The 24,343-nt window shown below is 39.1% G+C and overlaps 2 protein-coding genes across 6 annotated transcripts; both read left to right on the top strand.

The window, feature by feature from the left end:
• The first annotated feature begins 336 nt into the window (after positions 1 to 336).
• Positions 337 to 15,495, top strand: arntl2 (aryl hydrocarbon receptor nuclear translocator-like 2). Of its 5 annotated transcripts, XM_041796069.1 has the most exons (18): positions 337 to 394; positions 548 to 700; positions 5,919 to 6,048; positions 6,169 to 6,222; positions 6,302 to 6,343; positions 6,514 to 6,671; positions 7,098 to 7,177; positions 8,884 to 8,976; positions 9,392 to 9,509; positions 9,598 to 9,747; positions 10,073 to 10,316; positions 10,569 to 10,675; positions 10,831 to 10,981; positions 11,069 to 11,139; positions 11,299 to 11,410; positions 11,606 to 11,696; positions 13,486 to 13,588; positions 13,697 to 15,492. In XM_041796069.1, exons 1-18 carry the CDS (start codon positions 364 to 366, stop codon positions 13,852 to 13,854), a joined length of 2,046 nt encoding a protein of 681 aa, XP_041652003.1. In that variant the 5' UTR covers positions 337 to 363; the 3' UTR covers positions 13,855 to 15,492. The 5 variants fall into 5 exon arrangements, 4 of the variants coding, with proteins under 4 accessions (XP_041652003.1, XP_041652002.1, XP_041652001.1 ...); XR_005992365.1 differs by lacking the exons at positions 337 to 394; positions 13,697 to 15,492 and adding an exon at positions 12,951 to 13,170 and having other exon boundaries at positions 407 to 700; positions 13,486 to 13,573; XM_041796068.1 differs by lacking the exon at positions 337 to 394 and having other exon boundaries at positions 407 to 700; positions 13,700 to 15,495.
• A 6,018-nt stretch (positions 15,496 to 21,513) lies between these two features.
• On the top strand, positions 21,514 to 23,612 carry si:ch211-245j22.3 (uncharacterized protein LOC563798 homolog). Its single transcript, XM_041796491.1, has 5 exons — positions 21,514 to 21,660; positions 22,246 to 22,378; positions 22,512 to 22,661; positions 22,785 to 22,890; positions 23,476 to 23,612. Exons 1-5 carry the CDS (start codon positions 21,590 to 21,592, stop codon positions 23,610 to 23,612), a joined length of 597 nt encoding a protein of 198 aa, XP_041652425.1. The 5' UTR covers positions 21,514 to 21,589.
• The last annotated feature ends 731 nt before the right edge of the window (positions 23,613 to 24,343 follow it).

The raw sequence follows: 24,343 nt of genomic DNA, 5'->3' as shown, positions 1-24,343 counted from the left end.
ACTTTTGAAATTATTAGATAAAAGTCAAAGTAAGGAGCTAAAAAGGTCAAAATGTGAGAAAAATGAATTAAAATCGTGAGTTTAAAGGACAAAATATTAAAAATTCAAAATTGAGAGTCTTAAAAGGTATTTAAAAAAAAACAAGATAAAAAGTCAAAATTGTGAATGAAAAAGGTCAAGATATGAAAAAAAAAAACCAAACCATAACTTTGCGGGATAACTGTGAAATGCAAAATCAACAATATGAAATGAAAACAGAAAATTTATTACTGAATACCCTTATATAGGCCTGTGTTTAGTGGCGTCAAGTGGCTTCCATTGGTAGATGGACTTTCCGGCAGATATGGAGGAAGCGCAGGGGTAATGAAGCAGCGGTGGTGCCTCCAGTCCGCCGGTAGGAGGAGACTACGTCCTATCTGTTTCTCTGCTCTGTTATTGCAGTAACAGTCATCTCGTTGCATGCTCGTCTTCCTTCTTACCTCCCTGTTTTGTGAAAAAATAAAGCAAGGAATAACAATTTATTGCTGGTTCTTCTTCCCTCCCAAAGCCCGTTCTTTTATAACGGCATTGACTCGGAGTTATCGACCTCTTCATCCATGCATTGGAGTCCCAGGCCTGAGTGCACCGGCTCTGGCTCCAGCCATGTCGGCGAGGAAGGCAGCGGCTGGCGGCGGTGACCAAGCGGGTGACGAACCGTCAGGTAGTAATATAAACAGTACAGCTATATTTACCAGTACGTACCCGAACACAGGATGAAGTAAAGTCAGTAGGCTGTTAACATTTACAGGAAGAAAAGAAGCTCAGCGGTGCATTTTCAAAAAATATGTCACTGGTTGATCGTAACTTCGCGCTATTCAAAACTAGGTCAGTAGATCAGTAGAGCAAACTGGCCCTTTCTACACTATTTATATAACGTTAACTTTACACGATGTTTTTTTACGATTTAACAGTAGGTAAAACAGCGCTGTGATGGGTAATGACAAGGATTACCCTGTAGCAAATGTAGGCAAAGTTATGTTTTCAGTGTCCGTTTATGTTAATCATTATAACTAAGCCAAGCAAATGTTAGCTTAGCAATAGCAGCCCGGCCTGTTTACCAGCTCAACTGTGACGATTCATACGGTGTATTTACAGTCCTGAAACTGTGTCAAAATGAATCATTTCAACAGTTTGACAGTCTATGCTCTACCATTGAAATGGTGTCATGTTTTGTTAAAAAAGTATTTGAAGTAGCTGCTTTAAGGCCTAAAACTGGTTAGCTAAACTTACCGGTCGCTCCCCCCAACGGTTGAACCAGTTTCCAGTTCAACCGTTTATTCAGCTATAAAAACGAGGTAATGCTGCAATTTGGCTGTAATAGTTCCCCTGAACAGTGCATCTGTACACATAATGGCGACTTAATTAGTAATACTTCATGTATATTTATACAGAAGCTCACTATTTTGTCCAGTGAATATAAAGTTGGGTCTTTGTGTCACATGTGAACTTAATAATTACAGCTGTTCTATTTAGTTTACTTATTGCTGATTTTAAAGGGTGTCATTGTAAACATGTGGACACCATGTGCTTATCAGGAAGCAGGAAACACAAACGCTATAACAAAGCTCAGACTTAGATGAGCCAAAGCTTTTCACAGATTTAACATATTTTTTAAATCATGTGATAGATTTACAATATGTCATTTTATAACAGATATCAGCCATTACATAAACTTAGCACAAAAGGTAATGAAATTTGTGTTTGGTAGATCATTTCTTTGTTGTAACAATGCTTCTTGGCAATAAATCTTATACCGATGGAAAGCCTGTTTATTTCCCTTTTAAATGGTGCCGCATTTGTAAGGAACATGTGTTTGTGGGATGAGCAGCAGAGTTGAGTATGTGGGTTGCACCCATGAAAAATTTGCCAAATCTCTGCCAGTGCCAAACAGCTTATTTTGCTGTTGCTATTGACTCTTGTTTTGAGCTTCTGGTACCCCCAGGTGCTGACAATCAGGTGCCTGATTGTCACCTGATTGGCAGCACCTGTGAGCGTAGGCCCTGCTACAGTGGTCAGTATGGGTCTGCTCCAGGAATCAGTATGCCAAGTTTGACTGATCTGGATAGGGCCTGTGTGACAGGGCAACTTCAAGCTGGTGTTCCACAAAACCAAGTTGCGGCATTGGAGTAAGCCCTAGTATCATCTCCAAACTGAAGGCCCAGTTCCATATAACGGGGGATGTCAGAGACAGGCCGTGAAGTGGGTGTCCCAAGAAGACGACACCCCAAGATGACCATTTCCTCACCCTGTCAGCACTTAGGTACCGTAGGCTGTCTTCTACAGATTTACAGTCAAGGTTTGCAGGACGATATGGCCGACGGCTCTCTGCCTAGACAATCTGGAACAGACTGCACGCAGCCAATCTCCGGTCTCAAAGGGCTGCCAGGAGGCCTGCCATGACTGCCCTTCACCATCAGGCCCGTTTGCGCTGGTGTCGGCAACACGTTCCCGGGAACCTGAACATGTGGAGGAACGTTATTTTCAGCGATGAGTCCATGTGTGCTGTTTGTGCCAGAGTGACCAACACAACCACGTTGGCTGACTTTAGAAAAATGCTGGTAGAAGAATGGGATTCTATCCCACAGCAGTACGTGAACAGGCTGGTGACCAGTATGAAGAGGACGTGTCAGGCTGTTGTAGCTGTGTATGGTTCTTCCACACGCTACTGAGGCTCCTGTTTGTTAAATGAAGAAATTGTTTAATTGCCACTATGTCTTGTTTCTTCAAACTTCAATCATCCAATCCACCAAACACCAAACAAGAGTCAATGGCAGAATAAGCTGTTTGGCATTGGTAGAGAAGATTTTACAAATTTTTCATGGGCGCAACCCACATACTCAGCTCTGCTGCTCATCCCACAAATGCATGTTCCTTACAGATGTCACACCAGTCAAAAGGGAAATAAACAGGCTTTCCACCGTATAAGATTTATTGCCAAGAAGCATTGTTACAACAAATAATCTACCAAACACAAATTTCCTTACCTTTTGTGCTAAGTTTATTATAATGTAGGCATATTTTAGAGCATGAAATGTATCCAACATTGTCAAAACCATCCTGCATAGAAGAGTATCCTGCTTTTTTCTTGATTTGATCAAATGTTTCATGTGTTATGTTTACATCCTTAGTGATGTTAAAAGGCTATAACATGACAATAAACATATGCCTAATAGTCACTTATTTGGGCTAGATAGACAACCCTTAAAGAGGAAGAGAAATTTTCTTTGGAAATTCAGGTTGAAAAAAAACTATTTCTGCTTAGTTAAATGTCTTCTTTTTGGAGACTGGTAGAGCTTGCCATAATTCAGAACTACTCTTTATGTTTGCTGGTGCCTACTGGTCCTGGGCTTCATTAGGTACTGCTAGTTTAATACATGCAGTTATTGTCTACTGTGATGGTATGTGATTTGGATATGGAAGGAAATGTTAATTTGATTAACCTACATTTTTGCTGACTATTCTCTTGAGGTCTAGTATTGTTCTAAACAGACCTCAGGGGTCAGACTTTTTTTCCCTAATATGGCCCTACATGATAGCTGCTTGTGTAAATTATTTTAAAACTGGGCTGTCAAAACCAGCTGTGGCATTAATTTTTTAACATTCAACTCTTCTCTGGGAAAGAAATGACAAAATACATTTAAAAAGGGCCCTTGTTGTGTACAGGGCCTAAGTGCTCAGTGCTTTATGGTGTGTGTGCACCGACAATAACTTGGTAAAGACACTGATAACCTTGCAAAGCTGATTGATTCCATGTCTGCCATCACGCAGTTCAGTCAGATACCTTAGTGTTCAGCTGAAAAAAAAGTTAAAGTGTTCACTGCTTCTTTAAGAGCTGACTGAGGCAAAGAAATCATTTTTGTCAAAAAATGACTTCGACCATTATTTAAGGAAGATATCAATGTGATAAAAACGCCTGTCCAGTCTGTCAGAGGACTAAGCTGCATGGAACTGTATATTAAAAAAGATCCTGGAACTGTTTATAATAAATAACATTTATAATCGTTTAAACAACTACTTAAAGGTCTTGTGGTTTCAAAACCAGCAAAAATCTGGTCATGAGACATACTGAAATTACAACAGATTTTTTCTTTATAAATTAATCAAACAATCAAGACCAGCAGCATCAAGATTGATGATATAATTACTGAAACCACTGCCAGGGAGTAGGTTTCAAAAGAGGTGATGAACAGCATGTCGCAGAAGGGAAAGCTATTATTACACACACTAGTCATACATGTCCACGATAAGCTAGGCAGGAGTCGACTGCTTTTTCAAGGTGATTCTGACCTGATTTTTGAGTCAGATGACTCGTCTGGAAGTTTGACTGAATTTCAGCTCTATTGTGTCTGTTGTTGTACAATGTACAGAGGTGGTTGTGGGGATAAAGTTGTCCAGAGCTAGTCAGTTAAATGCCGTTATAACTTGTGTATAATTAGATAGGAAATTATTCACCTAGTAACATCCCTTGTAGGATTAGGAGTTCAGTATAAGGCAACAAGAAACAGATAGTTAATCCATTCCTTGCAGAAAAGTGTAACAGTTGATATATCATACAAGTAGTTTTTTCAACGAAGAGTTCTTCAATATTCTATTGATTTTTTTCAGTGGCTTTTATATGTTTTTGTTTAAGAAAGAAAGAAAAACTGTCAGTACCTTAACATATTTCTCAGTTATATCACAGTGAATAAGAGTGTTATGGTTTTGGATGTCAAGGAAAGAAGCAATTTGGAGATGTCACCTCAGTCTCTGAAAAGTTACAGCTATCAAATTACACTATTATGTGGACTCAATGTGAAGTAGTTTAGTAAAAATGTTAGTTTAGCAGATTTGAAAAAAAGTTTTGAGACTGTAACTGTTTAATTAGGATCTAGCATTTGCTAAGATGTACTGAGACACAATACCTGTAATAATAGATAGGGATGTAATGTCCACATAGTTGTGCAGAAAAAAACATTACCTAGTGATGCCATAACAGCCAGTTGTATCCCACTGCTTACAAGATATTCACATGGGCTTCGACTTCATCAGTTTATTCAAACTTTGCTCAAAGTATGCTTTACCAGTTATAACAAGTGAAACTGGTATCCTCTCACTTAAAGGTGAATTCAGTGAAATTCACCTTTAAGTGAGAGGATGCCACTCACTTAAAGGTGAATTTCACTGAATTCACCTTTAAGTGAGTGGCATCCTCTCACTTAAAGGTGAATTTCACTGAATTAGGAGAATGCCTGACATGCCACATTTAATTCTTAGCAACCAGATGAAAATTTGGACAAGCATTAGCCAAAAATAGGAGGTAAAAAACAAACAAAAAAAAAAACAAAAAGGTGGTTACCCCTACCATTCTAGTGGCTACAAATTACATCAGGGACTTTTATATCTGCAGTAACCCGATATTCATGTGCTCCAATTGACACATTACCTTTTTTACCAATACTTGCAAAGCATTGTGCATTCATGTTATCCATAGTAGCGTTCTGATAATAACATCTGTAATTATGAAAAGTTAAAATTAAATTTCTGTCATTTGGTGGGAAGAGATAAAATTGATATTTTCCAACTTTTTTTATTTTATAAACATTGTGTGACAATATCGATTGAGCTGATATTGTTACAGTTTCTTCTTAAATCACGCTGTTCTTGCTTGTGTGTTAACTGACACATACGTGTTCAATGACTGGTGTGACAGACACATTAAAAACTGTTTATTTAGATTGTGTGTGGGCCGCTAACAAGCTGGACGGACTGTGAATGTGGTGAAGCAGGTGTTTGATTCATCATCTCTTTAATATGGAAATGTACGGTCTAACAAACAGTTAAATGAAACATATTTATATGCTGGCAATTGAGCTTTAGAGCTTTTTTCTTGTGTTTTTCAGAAGATGTTCTGACTGAGAAAAACCAATGCAGCTCTATGTCATTGTCCAGCCTGATGACCTCACCCCCAGCTGCTGGCTTGTCTTTAAACATGGAGATGCCTAGGAAGCGCAAGGGCAGTATGGACACCCTGTAAGTAGTTTGAAGCATATTTACCAGCACTCTAATTAGGTTCAGAGAAGATCTGTAACTCTTTAAAGTGACATTAATTGTTGATCATATCTAATGATGGCAACAACCTCTCTCCCTCAGGGATACAAAATCTACTTCCATCCTTGATGCAGACATGGATGACGACCAAAATGGGTATTGTGTGCTGACGTGAAATTTGGGCTGTTGTTTATTTGAAGATATTTTACATGTGTTTTCTTTTTCTGCTCTACAGGTCAGATGGAGATGATCAACATGTCAAAATCAAATGCTTCAAGTAAGTTTGAATTGCCAGTCCCTCTTAAATAACATTTCTGCTTCCTTGTCTTATAATCACCAATCTAAAAAGTGTAAATGTTTGATGAAATTCTGCATGTAATGCATAACCATTGCTTTTCAAAGGGAACTAAAGTTGCCTTGTTGTTTTATTATTTAATGTCTCTTCAGGGAACCACACAGCAAAATAGAAAAGAGAAGACGGGATAAAATGAACTATCTCATTGACAAACTGTCAGCTATGATCCCTACCTGTAACCCCATGTCAAGAAAGCTGGACAAGCTCACTGTGCTCAGAATGGCTGTGCAACACCTCAAATCTCTCAAAGGTAACATGTCAAGAGATGGCAAATCATCTTCAGAATTGATAGACCCTTTCTCATGCATCTTGAAATTCAAGTTATTACTGAGTTAAGTCATAATACAACCTTTTTTGTCCAGTAACCTGGTGCTCATCATGCTCTATGCATATGTTTTATGTTTTAAGCAATTACCCAGATTAGCTATGACCCCCCCCCCCCAAAAAAAAAAAAGTGTTGGCATTCTCAGATCATGTCTGTGAGGAACATGCTTTAAGGAGTCTCTCTGTTTCGTTCTCAGTAATGGTAGTTTGCGACCACATCTGTAGTTTTTTTACTAAAACCACTGAATTTCCCGATGTGGCTGTTCTCAATGAAAGCATTCAAATGGCATAACAATAAAGGACTTTTTTTTTTTTTTTTTTTTTTTTTTTTACATTTTTTGTGTGTTTTTAGGTTCAGGAACAACATTTTCTGAAGCCAACTACAAACCATCATTCCTTCCTGATGAGGAGCTTAAACACCTTGTCCTTAAGGTAAACCGATACCAATGAATATGGAAGCTTAACATTAATACATCCATAAAATGGCTTAGGACCTAAACTGTTCTTAAATACTTTTTAAAGCCTCGTGATTGTGCAGTTGTGAGGTTGCAGTGTCCCGTCTGGGTTCCCTATAATCCAAAAGCATGTCTGTTAGGTTTATGTTATCTTATATGTCCATTAGGTATGAGTGTGAATGTTCAGTAGTTTCTTTATGTCAGTTCTGTGACAAACCGCCAGCCAGCCCACACTGTCACAGAGTCGGCCCTCAATGACAGCTTGGGTTGGCTCCATTCCGGATATGCTGTATTGCCCAATTGCAGTCATGTGACTACCGTGGCATCAGTCACTACAGCAAATGGTAGAAGAACTGGGTGACAAGGGGCTACTATACATTTTTGTAGGTAGAGATATTGACATATATTTTGGAGCCATAAAATTAACAGAAAGAAACATAACAGAACTAGCCTACTTACCACAAATATTACTGACTTTGAGGTTTGTCACCTCAAGAGCTCTCTCAAACAGAGAGACTCGTGAAGACCACACAGGCAGTGATCTCATGAAAAAGCCCTGATGCCTATGTAGCTGTCCTTGTGAATACAACTTTAAGTTTTTCATCAAAATGTCTTCATCAGACATGTATTTACTGGGCATAAAGAGGCATTTGTAAGCACCGTTTCTATTTTCAACATCTTACTTGGTTGAAGTCCAGCGAAAGGTCACCATTCAGTGCTTCTGTTGAAAATAAGAAATTAATTTTCTATATTTTATACTCAAAGAAATATTTGGAAGGTACACTACATGAACGAAGTATTTAGCCACACCTGTTAATTATTGAATTAAGGTGTTTCAATCACACCCACACCACATGTGTATAAAATCAAACACCTAGCCATGGAATCTTCATTTGCAAACACTTATAATACAAAATGGGTCATTCTGGAGAGGTCAGTGTCTTCAAGCGTGGTACTGTGATGGATGCCATCTTTGCTACAAGACTGTTTGTGAAATTCCATCTCTGCTGAATCTTCCTCTGTTACCTGTAAGTGATATTATTAGAAAGTGGAAGCATTTAGGAATAACACCCACTAAGCGGAAGGTCACATAAAATCACAGAGCGGGGTCAACAACTGCCAAGGCGCATGGTGTGTAAAAAGTCACCAACATTCTGCTGATTCCGGGGAGGGAAGGGAGGGAGAGGAGGGAGAGGCTGACCTCCACTAGCACAGAGCCCTGACCTCAATCCCTATGAACACCTTTGGGATGAGCCGGTACAGATACTAGTGGTGTGATGGTCAGTCGGCCAAATAATTTTGTCCACATTGCATATCTTAAACAGACAATTTGAGCTTTCTAAGCTGTGCACACATGTGACGTCATATGCTAAAGGTCTATAGGAAATAGATGAATGAACCCCCATTATTATTGGGATCAATTCTTCAGCCTTTTCTAAATTATTTGTAAAGTAAGTTGTTTGTTAATCCATCAAGTTATTTCAGTGATACATTCAACTTGAACTAGACATAAGTTAAACGTGTACTGTATTTTTCACATTACTTGTGTCGTTGCTTTTTTAAGGTCAAAATGTTAGATACAGTGAAATCTGTACAAAAAAGTACAAGGTAACTAGATAATGACTAACTTTTCTCTTAACATTGTTGTCACATGGATCCCCACCCCTTTTTTCTTTCTTACAGGCTGCAGACGGGTTCCTCTTTGTAGTCGGCTGTGATCGTGGGAAAATAGTTTTTGTCTCCGAGTCCATCCAGAAGATATTAAATTATAATCGGGTATGACACACAAATTAAATAAACAGAAGTAAAAATAACATGAACCAACACAATAGAAAGCAGGAAACCCATTTAAAATGACGATAACACTTCCCTACGAAAAGGGATACAGTTTCTAACAATCAGGGCATAAAAGAGGGAAAAGTACCCACCAATAAAATCAATGAAAATTTCATTCATAAACTCGCTCACTATCAGCTGTGCTGGTGTTATAATTCTACTATTGATATAAATTAATCCACAATATATTGATATTGATATGGTTTTAGACTTAAAATTACAATCATTCACGCACTCTTTTAAATATCCAACTTTACACCTGAAAAGTCAGAAAAATCATGGTTTTGATATTTATATTTAGCAGCACCAGAGCCATGTTTAGCTCTGTTTGACATGTTTTCTGTTCTGACTACAGGTGGAGCTGATTGGACAGAGCCTGTTTGATTACATACATCAAAAGGACATTGGAAAAGTGAAGGAGCAGCTTTCAGCTTCTGAATTATACCCTCGTGAACGGCTAATAGATGCAAAAAGTAAAAAGCATTTGTATGTTTTCATAAAAGTTGGTGTTTGATTGTGCTGTGTGAGTCAGCATGTTTAATTCTCCTGTCATTTCTCCAGCCGGTCTGCAGGTCCAGGCTGACCTTCCTGTCGGAGCAACAAGGCTTTGTTCAGGTGCACGGCGCTCATTCTTCTGCCGCATGAAGTATAACAAAGTTTCAGTCAAAGTGGAAGACAAAGAATTCCAATCCAGCTCGTCCAAAAAGAAAGGTGCAGAAATTATTCCATGGATTCTCAGCACATTAATAAACTGTCACAAATCTATCTACACAAGTCTGTAGCCAGTTGGTAGCAGCTGGTCAGGTCACAGTCAACCATTATGTCTTTCTAAACACTACAAAACAAAGGACACACAATCAGACTGAAAGACAGTGCAACTTTCAAGCGAGTGGCCTGTTGCAGGCAATTGCAAGATAGGACTTGTCTTTGACCTGAACTGGGCTTTAGACTTTGACAAATCCCTGTCATGAATAAATTTTTTTTTTTTTTCTGGATGCAAAATTGTCTTCTTAATTATGACTGCATGTTCTTACAGAGTCTCAGAAGTACTGCACCGTCCACTGCACAGGCTACATGCGCAGCTGGCCCACCAGCCAGCTCGGACCGGATGGGGAGGGAGAGGCTGACAAGCAGGATAGCTCCCACTTTAGCTGCCTGGTTGCAGTAGGACGCGTCCACTCTCACACATCTCCCCAGGTTAATGGAGAAGTCAGAGTTAAACCCACAGAGTTCACTACACGCTATGCCATGGATGGAAAATTCACCTTTGTTGATCAAAGGTAAAGTTGTGTTTTAATTCAGAGGTTTTACAAGGTTTTAGTGTCTCAGTGCTTGTTTACTTTATTTCCACTCACTGAGATATTCCTCATATGTTCTGTTAAAATGTCCAAACTGTTTGCGCCATCTGTCTTTTCTTGTTGGTCAATTGAAAACAGATCCTGACCTGTGGAGTCCATTCATTACTCTGGCTGATACAGATTTATGATTTAGTAGTGTGCTCTTTAACCACAACTTTTCCCTTTCTCCAACAGAGCAACAACCATTCTTGGCTATCTTCCTCAAGAATTACTTGGGACATCATGCTATGAGTACTTCCATCAAGATGACCTGCCACATTTAGCTGAAAGGCATAGAAAAGGTTAACTAATTTAGTCTACTGCATTACTTCTATCTAATCCTTATTACTTAAGCTGAAGTTAAAGTAAAATGATGGCAACAGTTTTAGGCATTTTTATGTACATGTTTTTAATGATTATATTGTCTTGGTCTCACCCTCTCGTTTTCTTTCCACAGTGTTGCGAAGTAAAGAGAAAATCGAGACAAACTGTTACAAGTTCAAAACGAAACATGGCTCTTTTGTCACTCTGCAGAGTCAGTGGTTTAGTTTTGTAAATCCCTGGACCAAAGAAGTAGAATACATAGTGTCAACGAACACAGTTATATCGTGAGTATATGCTTGAGTTTCATTATGCATCACTTCCATATCTTTGTACCTGAGATAAGTATACTAAAGGCATTATCTTTCCTCTAGGTTTGATCACAGTCGAACCAGTCAGTCAGGAAACAAGTCTGAACCTGTGAGCAATTCCAAGACTTCTGAAGGTCAGTTCACTGGGGAAAAAAAAAAAAATATATATATATATATATATATTACCATGACGGTACCTCTGATGCTCTGTGATACTGTAAAATGCAGATTGTGTCACAGTACCCAATAATGTTCTTAATGTCAATCATAATTCAAATGTTTTTTGTTCAAAGATGGTAAGAAGTCCTTTCCAATTATACCTGGCGTCTCCACCACGCCTGGAGCGATGATTTATGCTGGAAGCATTGGCACTCAGATTGCAAATGAACTTCTGGATTTAAACAGGTAAAGCCTCGTATAGTTTCAGTTGTTAAATGTTCAGAAAACATCTTCTTTAATTTTGTAACAGTGGCAGAGATCATTTGAATTAATTTTCCACAGGTACATTAGTGCAGCAAGTCTTTTACAGCTATAGCAGCTCTGTTTAATATTTGTTTTAGATTTTACCGCTTTCACTTTCAATAAATCTTGTCTTTTTAGGACAAACTCATCTCCCTCTAGTGGTAATGCGAGCCCTTTCAGTTTACCATCGGATAAATGTCCACCAGCTCACAATCAAAATAGCAACAATGTAAGTTTTTTATTTGTCTTTGATCATGAGCACATCTGTTTCAGTCACGGTTTGAAGGCTGTGTAAATATTTTCAGGTTACTTAAGTTTTTTGTGCTTATGTTCTTTAAACTCTGCTGTTTAAGCTGCACTTTTAATACCTACTTTCCTACCTACCTTCATCACTAAAGCTGACTGCAGCCTATACCAGTGTGATGTCAATATCCCACTGTGTGTAGCTGCTACTGTCACTAGTTGAGACCTAATCCAGTTGAAAGCGCACTCCATTCTGGAATACATGACCACGCAGACCAGAGAGGCAGGCGATGGTGCCACTTTTTAACTGCTTTTCTTCTGTTAGGTCATACTTGTACATTTGAAGAAAACAGGAAGTATTCTAGTAAGTAAATAAACTTAGTGGAGTGTTGATTTGGCTGAAAACACTCCTCTGTTGAGGACAATAAGTGCTAGGTGCTGGACCACAGGGCAGCTTGCAGTCTGTGAGCAGGGTTGGAGTTCCAAACTCAGTTCTGTAAGGACCCTGTTCTGTATTTTTCAAAACTGGAAAATCATTTAAGTTCAGTGTTTGCCATTTGGGGTGAGTGAGACAAATGATGCAGTATTCTGTTTATAGGAGTCACTGAAATTAACAGAAAATCAAAGTTTCTGACAAAAGCTCGGATTTTCTCTGGCAGCAAGGATCAGTCACCTCTTATCAACCTTATATTTTTCTTTTTCACTTAGTCTCAGTGTCTAATGTCTGGTTGACAGTGACTGGCATAATTATTAGATGTACCATTAGGCATTATATTGTCTTAGTGTACACACCAATATCAACAAGTTAATGTTTCCCTAGATAAACAGCATAAACATTCAGAAAAATAAGGTAGTGTAGCTGTGCAGGAACATCCATGAAATTGGCTTCATCACCCTATCTATTATGGATAATATTATTTTTGCATCATTACATTATTACTACATTATTATTGGGCATATGCAGCCCAATGTCCTCAGAAGTTTTATTCTCAATTTGTATAAATCATTCTTTATTCTGAAACTTATTTAGGGGTTGGATCACAACTTTAATCTGCTCACCAGTCATTTACCCTAGCTTGTAAACTCTCTCCTCCTCTCTCTTTACCTGTCAGTGTGAGCTTGAACCTGTATTTAACAACGGCACTATGTCCGATCAGTTTCTTTATTTACCACAAGTGAAATGTTTCTAACATGTTCGTTGTAATCTGCTTGTGGATGAGCCTCGTTGATGTAATTTCAGGATGCAGAGTGCGTCAGACACTTGTTCAACACGCACGCAAAGTTTTCTGGAGAAAAGGAAGATTATGGATGAGTTTATTTTCTCGTGAAAGGCAGTTATGTCTGAAAGTTCACCTGGATGGGCTACGTAGGGGCTCTTTGTACTGAAGAAAATGGATCTATTGTCAGGAAGGAGAGGCATACAGAAGTTGAGGTGCAAAGCAAAGCTGGCTCAAATGCTGGTGTGTATATAGCTGAAAGAGATGTTCCCAAAACTATGAAAATATGAAAACGGTGAAATGGCCCTCAAATGTACTTGGGTGGGCGCCAGTTTACCTGGGTGGCCCACCCAAGTGGCATCTTTTTCAGTCCCTGCCTGAAAAAGATGTCATCTTTAGGGCGGAAGGATATGTCATCTTATCTCTGCTGTATAAATGAGAAATTGTAGTGAACTTGTTGAAATTTCTCAAAGCCACGATTTAACCTGCAAAGATTTGTTTCTTCCTGTCCTATTGCTGCTTAGTTTAAGATTCCTCCTTTATTGTTGGGGTCAACAGGTGCCAAATGGAGAGGCGACAGACATGGAGGTGCCAGGAAAGTCAAGCTCAGAGGATGAGCCACAGGAAGCTGCATTCTCAGGAGGAGGAGATGCACTCATGGGTATGCTCACTGACACTCGCTAGTAACATTAATATAGGGCTATGTTTTTCAATGATATGCTTTTATAACCCCTTGAATTTTTCTCTCTGTTATCTCGTGCTACCTCAGCAGAGAATTCACAGCTGGACTTGGACAGCGTGGTTGGGCCAGGCCTTAGTAGTCTTAGCAACGATGAAGCAGCCATGGCGGTCATCATGAGCCTCCTTGAGACTGACACAAACCTGGGGGAGGCTGTGGACTTCGAAGAGATGCACTGGTCTCTATAGAACCTGCTCTTACAGTGTGAACACACTGATAGACTCTCAAACCATCCCATTTTTTTTAATGGCGTTATGTCATTGAAAGCATACTCTAAGATGCAGCATTCCTTTTTAAGGACAAGGTTTATTTATTAGTGACTTTTTCCACATAAGCTGTGTACCTTCATGTGGCTGCTGTGACTGTAGTGAGATGAACGACAATAAGGGACACCTGCTCCCTCTTCAGAAGGGGGATGTGCCTCTAAAGCCTTGCAGCAGTCTGCCTGCCCTGAAAAGCTGTTCCTCACTGCTTTTCTCACTACTACTGTCATCCTCTGTCCACCTGAAAAGATCTCACTTGGTCCAAAAAATTTGTGAACAAACACAGCTTACTTTTGCTCCTCTACCTATATTTGAGAAAAGAATTGGGAGTGACAATGCAAAAAAATGCACTGAATAGATTTCATGTTTTTTAAACCGTCTTACTCTGATTAGGTACTGTACTTTGAATTAAAATGCAAGGACGACACCTTTACAACCTGGCCCATCTCTGTGACCCCTCAGGATCCAAGCCGTTTGTAGCCAGTCTACTGCGGCATACCACACCTCCATAACCTCGGACTTTGAGAGTCAACTCATTATGTGCCGCTCAGAGATTTCTCTTTATGTGTCAGTATCTGAACATTTTCCATGAAAACGGCCCAGTAACCACCTCTCACACTGACCTAAAAATATTGTATGTGTGTGGGTTTAGTTTGTTTGCTCAAACCATGTGTTGAGGTCATATCTTTCTTAAAGGGATAGTTTGCATAGGAAAAATGTCTTTTTTTCTTTGAGACCTTTCTTTCTCTTCAATGTTGGCTGTGTAGGATTAGTATCCCCACACTAATCATTAAGGGTCCGCCTTGATAGAAACATTGGAGACAAGTTTGCCACAATACCAGCATTAAAAACTTTAAAGGTCACATATTTTGCTCTTTTAAGACAAGTGTATATTTTTCCCCTAAGGTCTCCAAAACATTCCTGTGAAGTTTGTTGCTGAAAACCCTCCAGTATTGGGTTTTTGCTTGTCTAAAAAATCCCTCTGTTTCAGTCCTGCTCAGAACGAGCCATTTCTGTGTGTGTGTGGCTCTAAATGTTACTGAGCTGTCTGACTCCGCCCCTGACCACGCCCATTTCAGGATGTAGATGTGGTTCTCCTGATCCTCCTTGTTGGTACCTGATCCGTCCCGGAAACCCGATTTGTACTGCACATGTGCAAACACGCGTCTACATCCCCTTGGCAGCCTATCAAAGCTAGGTTAGGTTTAGCCTTTTAATTTATCTTGTTAGATTTAGGGGTAGCTCACTGGGGTAGGTTTAGATTTTAATTAATTAGCTTCCTGGGTTACGTTTAGCATTTATATTCCACTGGTTAGGGTTAGGGTTAGAATTCATTTATGTAGATGCGGATGTAGACACGTGTTTGCACATGCGCAGTGCAAATCGGGTTTCCGGGACGGATCAGGTACCGACACTTCTCTCAGCTGCCAACTGAGAGGAGGATTAGGAGAGGAGGACTGAACTTTCTTCCAAGCAAGGAGGGCCAACTGAAACTGGAGGCGATGCTAGCTCCCCACATGACATCATGAGGGGAAAATCTTAGAATGGCTTGTTTCAGCACACTTTTTCTGAAAGGTGGGGTGGGGGCTGTCTCTGATTCTTGGGGGGATTGTGGAAAGGCCAGGGAGACATATTTTTGCTAGAAAAGCCTGAAAAAGTGTATTTTGCATAATATGTGACCTTTAATGTGATACTAGTTAGAAGAAATCAAACAATACCTACATTGTAACTATGATGATCGAACACCGTGGCATACTGTTTTAGTTTCAGACTGTTTTGTGTAATTAGCCAGTGTGTAGAAATTTGTTTTCTAAAGTTTTTTTTAAATTGATTCATTCCTCTTACAAAATGCAAAAACCCACATCTTAGCAAGTGTATCAGTGTATTTTCTGGGAAAAAAGGTCGCATTCACTTGGCAAGTCTTGTTAAAATCTAATTTTGAGATAAAAACACAAAAAGTTCTGCACTGAAAGTAATAAGCAGAGGTGAAAAAGTACACAACTGTTGTACTCAAGTGAAAGTTCTGGTCTATAAATATACTCAAGAAAATGTAAAAAGTTCTTAGTTCTTGGTTAATTTCCACTCATGGTAAAATGTTAAAAAAAATCTGTCAGTGGGTCAGGCAAAAAAAAAATTTACTTTTGAAATAAGTCAGTTCATTTCATTTTAAGACACTTTACAAGTAAAGTTGATGTAATGCAGGCCTTATTTTTCCGTTTCATACTGCAAGTAAGATTTTTACTGAACAATTAAGGTAACTGTCGCTTAAAGTAATTGTGATTAGACATTGTTAAAGGAAAAATTATACCAGTGCACTTGCTTAGATATGAGGTTTTTCATTGTTTGCATTTGGCTTTGAAGAAGACATAGATATTTGAAGTTTTGGTACTTTTAAACTTAAGAGGCATAATTTTAAAACACCTGGCAGTATTAATAAGAATCATGCATTCTGACAACCTTAGCTGGAGAGCAGCTAGTTTTGTTTACCCTTACAAGAACTTCTTTAAATGTAGAGATATGCAGTAATAGATAATGCTAAGTGACACAGTGCTCTAAATGTGTCGAAAAGTGGGTTTGATGGCGGGAAAAAGAAAGTGATGGAAGCATACCCACTTTTTAAATATACCGTTTGCAGTGACTACAGCAGCATTTTAAATTGCTTGATTTATCATCTTGTACAAGTCTGTGTTCTTATATGAGCTATTTAATCTCTCCTTCAAGCCATAGCTTCAGTTATTTTATTTTTTCATGCACTGTTATGCACCAACAGTACGGAAGAGGATTAGGGCCATTTTTGAAGGAGAAAATAATTTTGGACAAGTCAAGATTATAGTCGAAATGATGAGAATAAAGTTGAAATTTCAAGTATAAAGTTAAAACACAATTTCGAGATTTAACCCGAAACGACGAGAAAAAAGTTGAAACTTGTTGTTGCGAACAGCGGATCATAGAGGCTGTGTGTTTATGTGGCAAAGAGAGAGAATCTCTTTGTTGTTAAATCCAATAATGATGTGTAATTTCACATATTCATTGAAACGAGACACAAGGCATTTTTTAGAGACAGTCACGATTCTGTTATTGTCCTAAATACTTGTGTCTCTCTTCCTCTTCTTCTCTGTTTGATCACCTGTAGAGACACACAGGTGACAGACTCAACCTCGATACATAATGGGAGAGCGAAGGGAGATTGATCGCTCCTTTATTGATCATAGACAAGTTGCTGCTAATGACAAATGGCAAAAAAGGAGCACTTTGTCACCTGTTGTCAATTGGAAACTCTAGTTAACAGTATTTTGTATGATACACAAAAAAATATTACCTCAAAACGCCATGTACATGATGTACATTTTCTTCAGATATGTCAGTAGATTTGTTTATATTGATGTTGTCTATCCCACCACAACAAACACTGATCAATAAATGAGTGATCAATCTCCCTTTGCTCTCTCTCATTACCGAGGTTGAGTCTGTCACCTGTGCGTCTCTACAGGTGATCAGACGGAGAGGAAGACGAGAGCTATTCTGTCTCTCCTGTTGATGTGAGTATTTAAGACATTAACAGAGAACCATGACTGTCTCTACAAAATGCCTTATGTCTCATATCAATGAATATGTGAAATTATACCTCATTATTGGATTTAACAACAAAGATTCTCTTTCTTTGCCACATAAACACACAGCATCTATGATTATGATCTGCTGTTAGTAATAACAGGTTTTGACTTTTTTCTCGTCATTTCGACTTTAATCTCGAAATTGTGTTTCAACTTTATTCTCGAAATTTCTACTTTATTCCTAACTTCGAAAATGGCCCTAATCCTCTTCTGTACCGACAGTCTTCATGTGCATGGTTGTGTAACAGTAATCAAAGGAACATAACACTATCATTCAAGCAGTCGTTCAGTGATTATGCTATGCAGAGCTGTCATTCCATTAATTCTTTATTTTAAGGTTCTGTGTATAACCGTCTCTCCCATATCATGTATAGAATAGACTGAAGACAAATTTCCTACTGGTAAAATAATTTATGAGAACTTGAAAAAGTGACTGAAGTGTGCGGATCACAATTTACTGGATTGCAGTTTACCTCGAGTAGATTTTTTTTAAAAAGAGCTTTGGGTTTTACCAACAAACATTGAGCAATTTTGTTTATAACTTTGAGTTTGTTAGCGGGCCACAGCTGGTAGACCCAGTTGGCCTTATGGGATCAATGTAAGGTCGAGTTTAGAACAACCAAAGCATGTCAAATCATTGTCACAGAGTGATTTTTTTTTAAAAAAAGAATTGGCATTTTAGCCTTGGTCATGCCAAATAATATCTTTAATTATATCTCAGTGAATTTGTTAAATAAGTGCGTGTGAAAAAATTGTTGCAATATTGAACAGTAATGAACAAAATCAGTGTCATGTCAACCTATTCAGAAGTTAAAACTCATCAAGCTGAAATCAAGCTATAGTTGTTGCCATATGATACATTAATTTAAAATCTGACATCCTGTTGACTGATTTGTATTTAATTGATCATATTTTTTTTTTTTTTTTTTTTTATTACCTGAAAAGTTAAAGCTCCTGTGAGGAACTTTCAGGTTATGCTGTTTGGTGCCCCCTGTGGATAGAGTAATTATGTTTCTCGCTGTGTCCACAGTGTTTTCTAAGAAAAGAAACCCTGTTTAATTTTAAATGAATAATGTGCATTTTACAAGGAGTCTTTTGCAAGAATTGCTGTGAATCACCTCATCCGACACCTTCCTTCGGCAGGGGTGACAGGCATTTAAACTACCCATATAGAAATAATCACTTGCCACTGATGAAATTGTCTACTTATCCAGTTTATATAGCGGCATTGGTAATAGTTTTAGTACTGGCTAAAATCTTCTCACAGGAGCTTTAAGTGATGAATTTTGCCAGAACTTCTTTTTACCCCTGGTTGGTTGTTTGGCTGCCCAGGTGTAGAATATGTGGACCTTTGTAGCGTCTATGCTGGCCATTGTTTGTTTTGGTATATCAGGCCAGGATTGAGTCTGGCCTCTATAGGACTGTTTTGGATTTCCCAATAAGATTTCTTGTTTTAAAGATAAAAGTGGTTGTTGTTAATCAAGAATACTGTCTTTTTCTGTAATGCTTGAATAAGGAGGAGCCAGCGGATGGAGCAGTGAACTCACAAGTCCGAAGTGCCTTTGGACATGTCTGCTCGGACACACAACAAACCCGTGTGGTGTGCTGAGAGCACCTCTCCCACCGTGGCGACTCCACAGACAGAAAGGAGGGCTAAAATGTATCAATGGATTAACTTGATGACACATGGCACACTGTGCACATCATGGCTGAAGAACTAGGAGCTCTATGAAGGCTTCAGTATTACTATGGAAGCACCCAGAGCAATGGAATCCTGCCACAGATGCAGGCTTGTCTTTTTTATTAAGTCGAGACGCCCTTCATGTGTGTTTTTTTTTTCTTAATTTTCCCATTTTTTGTGTTCAGTCATTGCACTGTTGTAGCTGCATTCTCTTTAGAAAGTTGAACTGGTTTCAGTGGAGCTTTGCTGAGACTCAGAGGAGCACACTTTGAGAGGTCTACAGTATATTTGCTTCTGTCTCTGAACCACAACAGGACGTTTTCTAAGCAAGGGAACATTGTGTTTTGTTTTCGTGCCCTGCTTTGTGTCAACTTGCATGCCACTTTTGTATGATTTGTTGGATTTGTTGCATCATCAGGCTGTGATCATTATTACAGAATGGTGAGCATTTGTGTGCGGGCTTGTGCACTGACGCAGGTGGAGGGACCTTACCTATTGGACTCACATTGGACTGTCAGGAGCTCCGTACTGCCTCCATGGTACCACTCTCTGCCATTGCACTTGCTCCTTCCTTGATGGTATTTAGTTTTTGTGGGCTCCTGAAGAAGCACTTACTGTATTTGTCTATTGCGTTATTGCTGCTACTATCAGCATGTCTGGGCTGTCTCCCCTGGGTGTCACATTAATAAATACTAGTTTACTTAAAGAAATGAGAACTTTGGCTTGTTTTTTTTAATTTGAGGTAATAAAAAATTGATTCATGCATCACACAACAGTTACTATTACCAAGCAATCTGACAAAACCAGAGGCATTCCATGAAAGATGTTATTGTGGTATGATATTAGTGAAATTTGTTCTTCGGGAGTGGCTGGGCCTTCCCTGCAGCCTCACCAGCGCTGCCCTGTATGGGACGAGTAACACCCTGCAGCTAGCCTTCAGAGGGCTCAACAAAGAATTCAAAGTGGCACATGAGAGAAGCCTTATAGTATAGGGATTCTAGGGACCGAGTCGGGATCGAAGTAAGGACAGGAAGAAAGTGGAAGGCAGGGAAGGCAGTGGAGGTGGCAGAGTCACCCCTACAGCAAAAGGCACTGGTGGGGACCCTGGCAACAGGAAGAGCAGGCTTGGGCTACTTCCCAAAGACCCAGGTCAGCAAGGCCAGGGGCAAGGAGAGACACCAGCTTCTCCAGGAAGAGGTGCAAGCAGGCATGGAAGAAGGGCAAGTGAGCAGGGCAGTGGGACTCTGGCAGCAGAGTGTGGACAAGGTGGGAGAGCACGACCAATTCCTTGTGCAGGCTGTCTATGATGCTCTTCCAAGCCCTGCAAACCTCCATGTCTGGGGGAAGAGCGAGACACCTTCCTGCCCCCTTTGCTCTGGAAAAGGCTCCTTAGAACATCTCCTCAGCAGCTGCCCAAAGGCCCTGGCTGTCTTGGCCATGATTGTGTAGCCTACTGACCCAGACTGAGAGACCATTTAAAGGTTCAGGAAACCTTTGCAGGTGTTTTGAGTTAATTAGCTGATTATGGTGTGACACCATGACTTACCGATATTGAACTTTTTAACAATATTCTAATTTTCTGAGACGCTGAATTTTGGGTTTTAGTTATCTGTAAGCCATAATCAGCAGCATTTCAAGAATAAAGGCTTGAAATGTTTCACTCTATGTGTAATGAGTCTATATAATATATGGGTTTCACTTTCTGAAATGAGTGACAAAAAATATTGAACTTTTTCATGATATTCTATTTTTTTAGATGTACCTGTAAATATAGCTTCTGTTGACTATTCTAGGCTTATGATCTGGGTGGTCACATGAGTCTCACTGGTAGAGTTGTTGACCTAGTTTGCCTGAGGGCATGTCATCTTGGGCCTTTTTTGGTTTGCTAGGGTCAGAGAGGCACTAATATGGGGTAAATCAAAGTTTATACATTAGATTATGGGAATCAAAGCGGTTCAGTCCCACATGAAAAGCACTAACACCATTCTGAGCTAAAAATGTGGGGGGTTTTAACTTGTTTGGGTTTCTCAGCATTCTTAAAAACTCATAAATTTGATTCCAAAAGGGGGCCATAACCCTGACACTGTAACTAAATGTGCATCAATTAGAATTGGCCCATAATATTTGTAAATTCTGCAGTTTTTCTTGTGTGGGGTACATTGAGATGCAGACTTCTGTATGTAATTACATTTGTCTTACAACCTTCCTTTGTGTCTCCCCCCTCTCTAAGAAGATTAGCCACAAGTAATTTGTCAAAAGAGGTAAGGTAGTGGATGGTGCAATTAAGAAAGCATGACATAAGCTGGGATTTGGTGTGTATATAAAGTCAGAGCTGAATGCAGAGCTACTACTGCTCCCTCACAGAATGGGTCAAGCTGGTACATTACCTTGTAGGAAAGGGGAGTCTTATGTGACAGAGCTGTATGAATGGTTCAGGTAGGAATTTTTCAGTTTTGCTATTTTAGTTCTGAAAAATCTGCTAATCATTTTTAATGTTTGTTTTTTTGTGTGTGTCATAGGTGCATTAAAATAATAGTGGAAACTGAGTGGGAAAGATTGCATTGGCACAGCTGAAAGTGCCCTTTATAGGAGAAGCAGCCTTTAGAAGTTTATAAAGATCCTTTCTGTCCACTGAATGTCATTAGAGGCCTATAACAAAGTATTCTTGGCCTTTTTTCTGTACTTAATTGATTGTGCTTTGGCATAAACTTGAAGAACAGTGTCCTATCTAATTTCCATGATGACACACTTCTGATAAGCTCCATCTTTCTATGTTTCAGTAAAGCGATTCAGAATCATTCGACCTAATTATCTTAGTGCCCACATGCCAGAGTGTAAACAAGCTTTCAAACACGTGTAATCTCCACAGGCTAGAGATGGGGCTGACCTTAATTCTCCTCATTCTAAATTTAAAGGGCATGTGTCTCCTACTATGAATATGAGCCTTCATTCAAATTTCTCTTTATTCTCTGTGTTAAAACAACAAAAAAAATCAAATTCTTGTCTTTGTTTTTGTGATAGGAAGTTTATTGTTGAATGTCCAAGTGGTCTGATCACTCTTCATGAGTTTCAGAGGCATTTCTGCAATGGTACTGTTGGCAATGAGTCAGCTGAGTATGCAGAACAGTTATTTCGCACTTTGGACAGCAACGGGGTAAGAAAGTGTCCTACAGAGTTTAAGTATATGATGAATCTGCAATATTTTCTTAAAGAAATAGCATGGCCGCTCATGATGTACTGCCTCATAATGTAGAAACCAAAGTGCTAATGAGGATTCTTTTCTTCAGGATGGAGTGGTGGATTTTAGAGAGTATGTCATGGCCATCAGCATGCTCATCGATGGCTCAGCGGTGGAAAAGCTGCAGTGGTCATTTAAGCTCTACGACAAAGACGGGGATGGTGCCATCACAAGAGAAGAAATGCTTGATATCATGAAGGTGTGTGTGCATTGGCTCACTTCAAAAATAAACTTTCAGTTTTCATCTACTGCTTACTTAAGAGATGACCCCCCCTGAAAATCACCCATTCACTCAAACTGGTCTGCCTCTTTGTCTTTACAGGCTGTTTACAAGATGAGTGTGGCAGCTGCATTAACTGAACCCAACCCACTGACAGCTGAAGAATGTACCAACAGGATATTTATGCGATTAGATAAGGACAATAATGGTAAGACAATAAATTCAGGGTGGACTGGTATGTCAGATGTCACAATCACACTCTAATATGAATCACTGAGTGTATCCTTTTACAGTGCCTATAAAAAGTGTTCATCCCTAGGATGTTTTACACTTTTACTGATTTTATAAATCCATTACAGTCAACAAAATTTGGCTTATTAGACAAAGAAAGTACAAGAAAACTCTTAAACATCAAAGTGAAGATGGATTTCTACAAAGTAATGTAAATTCAATAAAGATATGTAATGTAAAATAAGCGACACTCTAAGGTGAGTGAATATTCATGAAGTCATATATTTAACCTTATATCTTTTTGTTTGCCATTAAATTGTAGAAATCTGTTTCACTTGCACATTAAAGATATTTTTGTCATAAAGGCCAAATTACATTGACCATGATTGATTTATAAAATCAATAAAAGGGTAAAACATCCAAGGGGTGGGATACTTTTCATTGGCATTATAAAAAACTCATCTCAAAAGCTTTAAAAGTGGAACAGAACTGAACTGATCCTGATAGGTTCTGTCCTCTTCTCTTTGTCTCTAATCACCGTCTGTCCTTGTTATGTTGGCAGCCATCATCAGTCTGGACGAGTTCATAGAGGGAGCGCTGGATGATGATTGGATCAGGGAGATGCTGGAATGTGACCCCAGCACTGTAAAGGTCGAGCGGCCCCTGAGGAGGGACACTGATTTGGGTACCCATGGTTGACCTAAGGAAGGTATTCTATTCAACCCAGGAATTAACCGGCTGATGTTTGGACTGATGTTTCCAGGACTCATTACAGCAGAAGAGTCTCCCTTCACTGTGAAAAAATTGCTTTACAGCCCACTGAGTAACTGAAAACAGACACTGGAGAGCATCTTGGATTTAATGCAAAATTGTAATGTGTTAAAGAACACATTAGTGTATTTTTTTCATGTCATTTGATCTGTTTTCTTTATGTCATCACTTCATGCCATTTTTATGATGTGTATTTTTGTGTCTTACTGCATGTACTTATGGAATAAAACCGTGAAACTTCAAATTTTTCTTCCCCTGTTGCATGGAATATTTATGAGACTTATGCATTTGTGGCCAGATTAACTTTCACCTGGCAGCTGACTTAAAAGACAACCCAGATTAAAACTTTTTATCATAAGAGCATCAGCAAAGAGCTGTTTTGGCTGTCCTTTGTACTGCAATCTCTGCTTAGCACACCTATAGTATTTGAACTACTGTATGTCTACTTCCAAGTTTCAGGATAGCAGGTGATGCTTCACACATAACATGGGTATACATTAGTTAGAGTTCTTTTTGTGTTTCCATGTTCAGGCACTTTTTACTTTTTATTTGAGGTGGAGCAAAGTTGTACCCCTCACTATTTATGTGCAGCCTAGTCTCCGTTTTTGGACTATAAACAGATTGAAACAAACATGTTTGAACTCAAAATAAACCAGTTG

Source organism: Cheilinus undulatus, linkage group 9 (genome assembly GCF_018320785.1).
Source record: "Cheilinus undulatus linkage group 9, ASM1832078v1, whole genome shotgun sequence".
Lineage (NCBI taxonomy): Eukaryota > Metazoa > Chordata > Actinopteri > Labriformes > Labridae > Cheilinus > Cheilinus undulatus.
This window is presented reverse-complemented; position numbering and strand designations above follow the sequence as displayed.

Excerpts from the sequence above, each read along its gene's own strand:
- arntl2 (XM_041796065.1), top strand. The coding sequence starts at position 460 with ATGCTCGTCTTCCTTCTTACCTCCCTGTTTTGTGAAAAAATAAAGCAA. Across the intron at positions 6,223-6,301 it reads ATGGATGACGACCAAAATGG|GTCAGATGGAGATGATCAAC; the intron begins GTATTGTGTGCT and ends TCTGCTCTACAG. Across the intron at positions 13,589-13,696 it reads AGGAGGAGATGCACTCATGG|CAGAGAATTCACAGCTGGAC; the intron begins GTATGCTCACTG and ends GTGCTACCTCAG.
- si:ch211-245j22.3 (XM_041796491.1), top strand. The coding sequence starts at position 21,590 with ATGGGTCAAGCTGGTACATTACCTTGTAGGAAAGGGGAGTCTTATGTG. Across the intron at positions 21,661-22,245 it reads GAGCTGTATGAATGGTTCAG|GAAGTTTATTGTTGAATGTC; the intron begins GTAGGAATTTTT and ends TTTTTGTGATAG. Across the intron at positions 22,662-22,784 it reads AAATGCTTGATATCATGAAG|GCTGTTTACAAGATGAGTGT; the intron begins GTGTGTGTGCAT and ends TTGTCTTTACAG.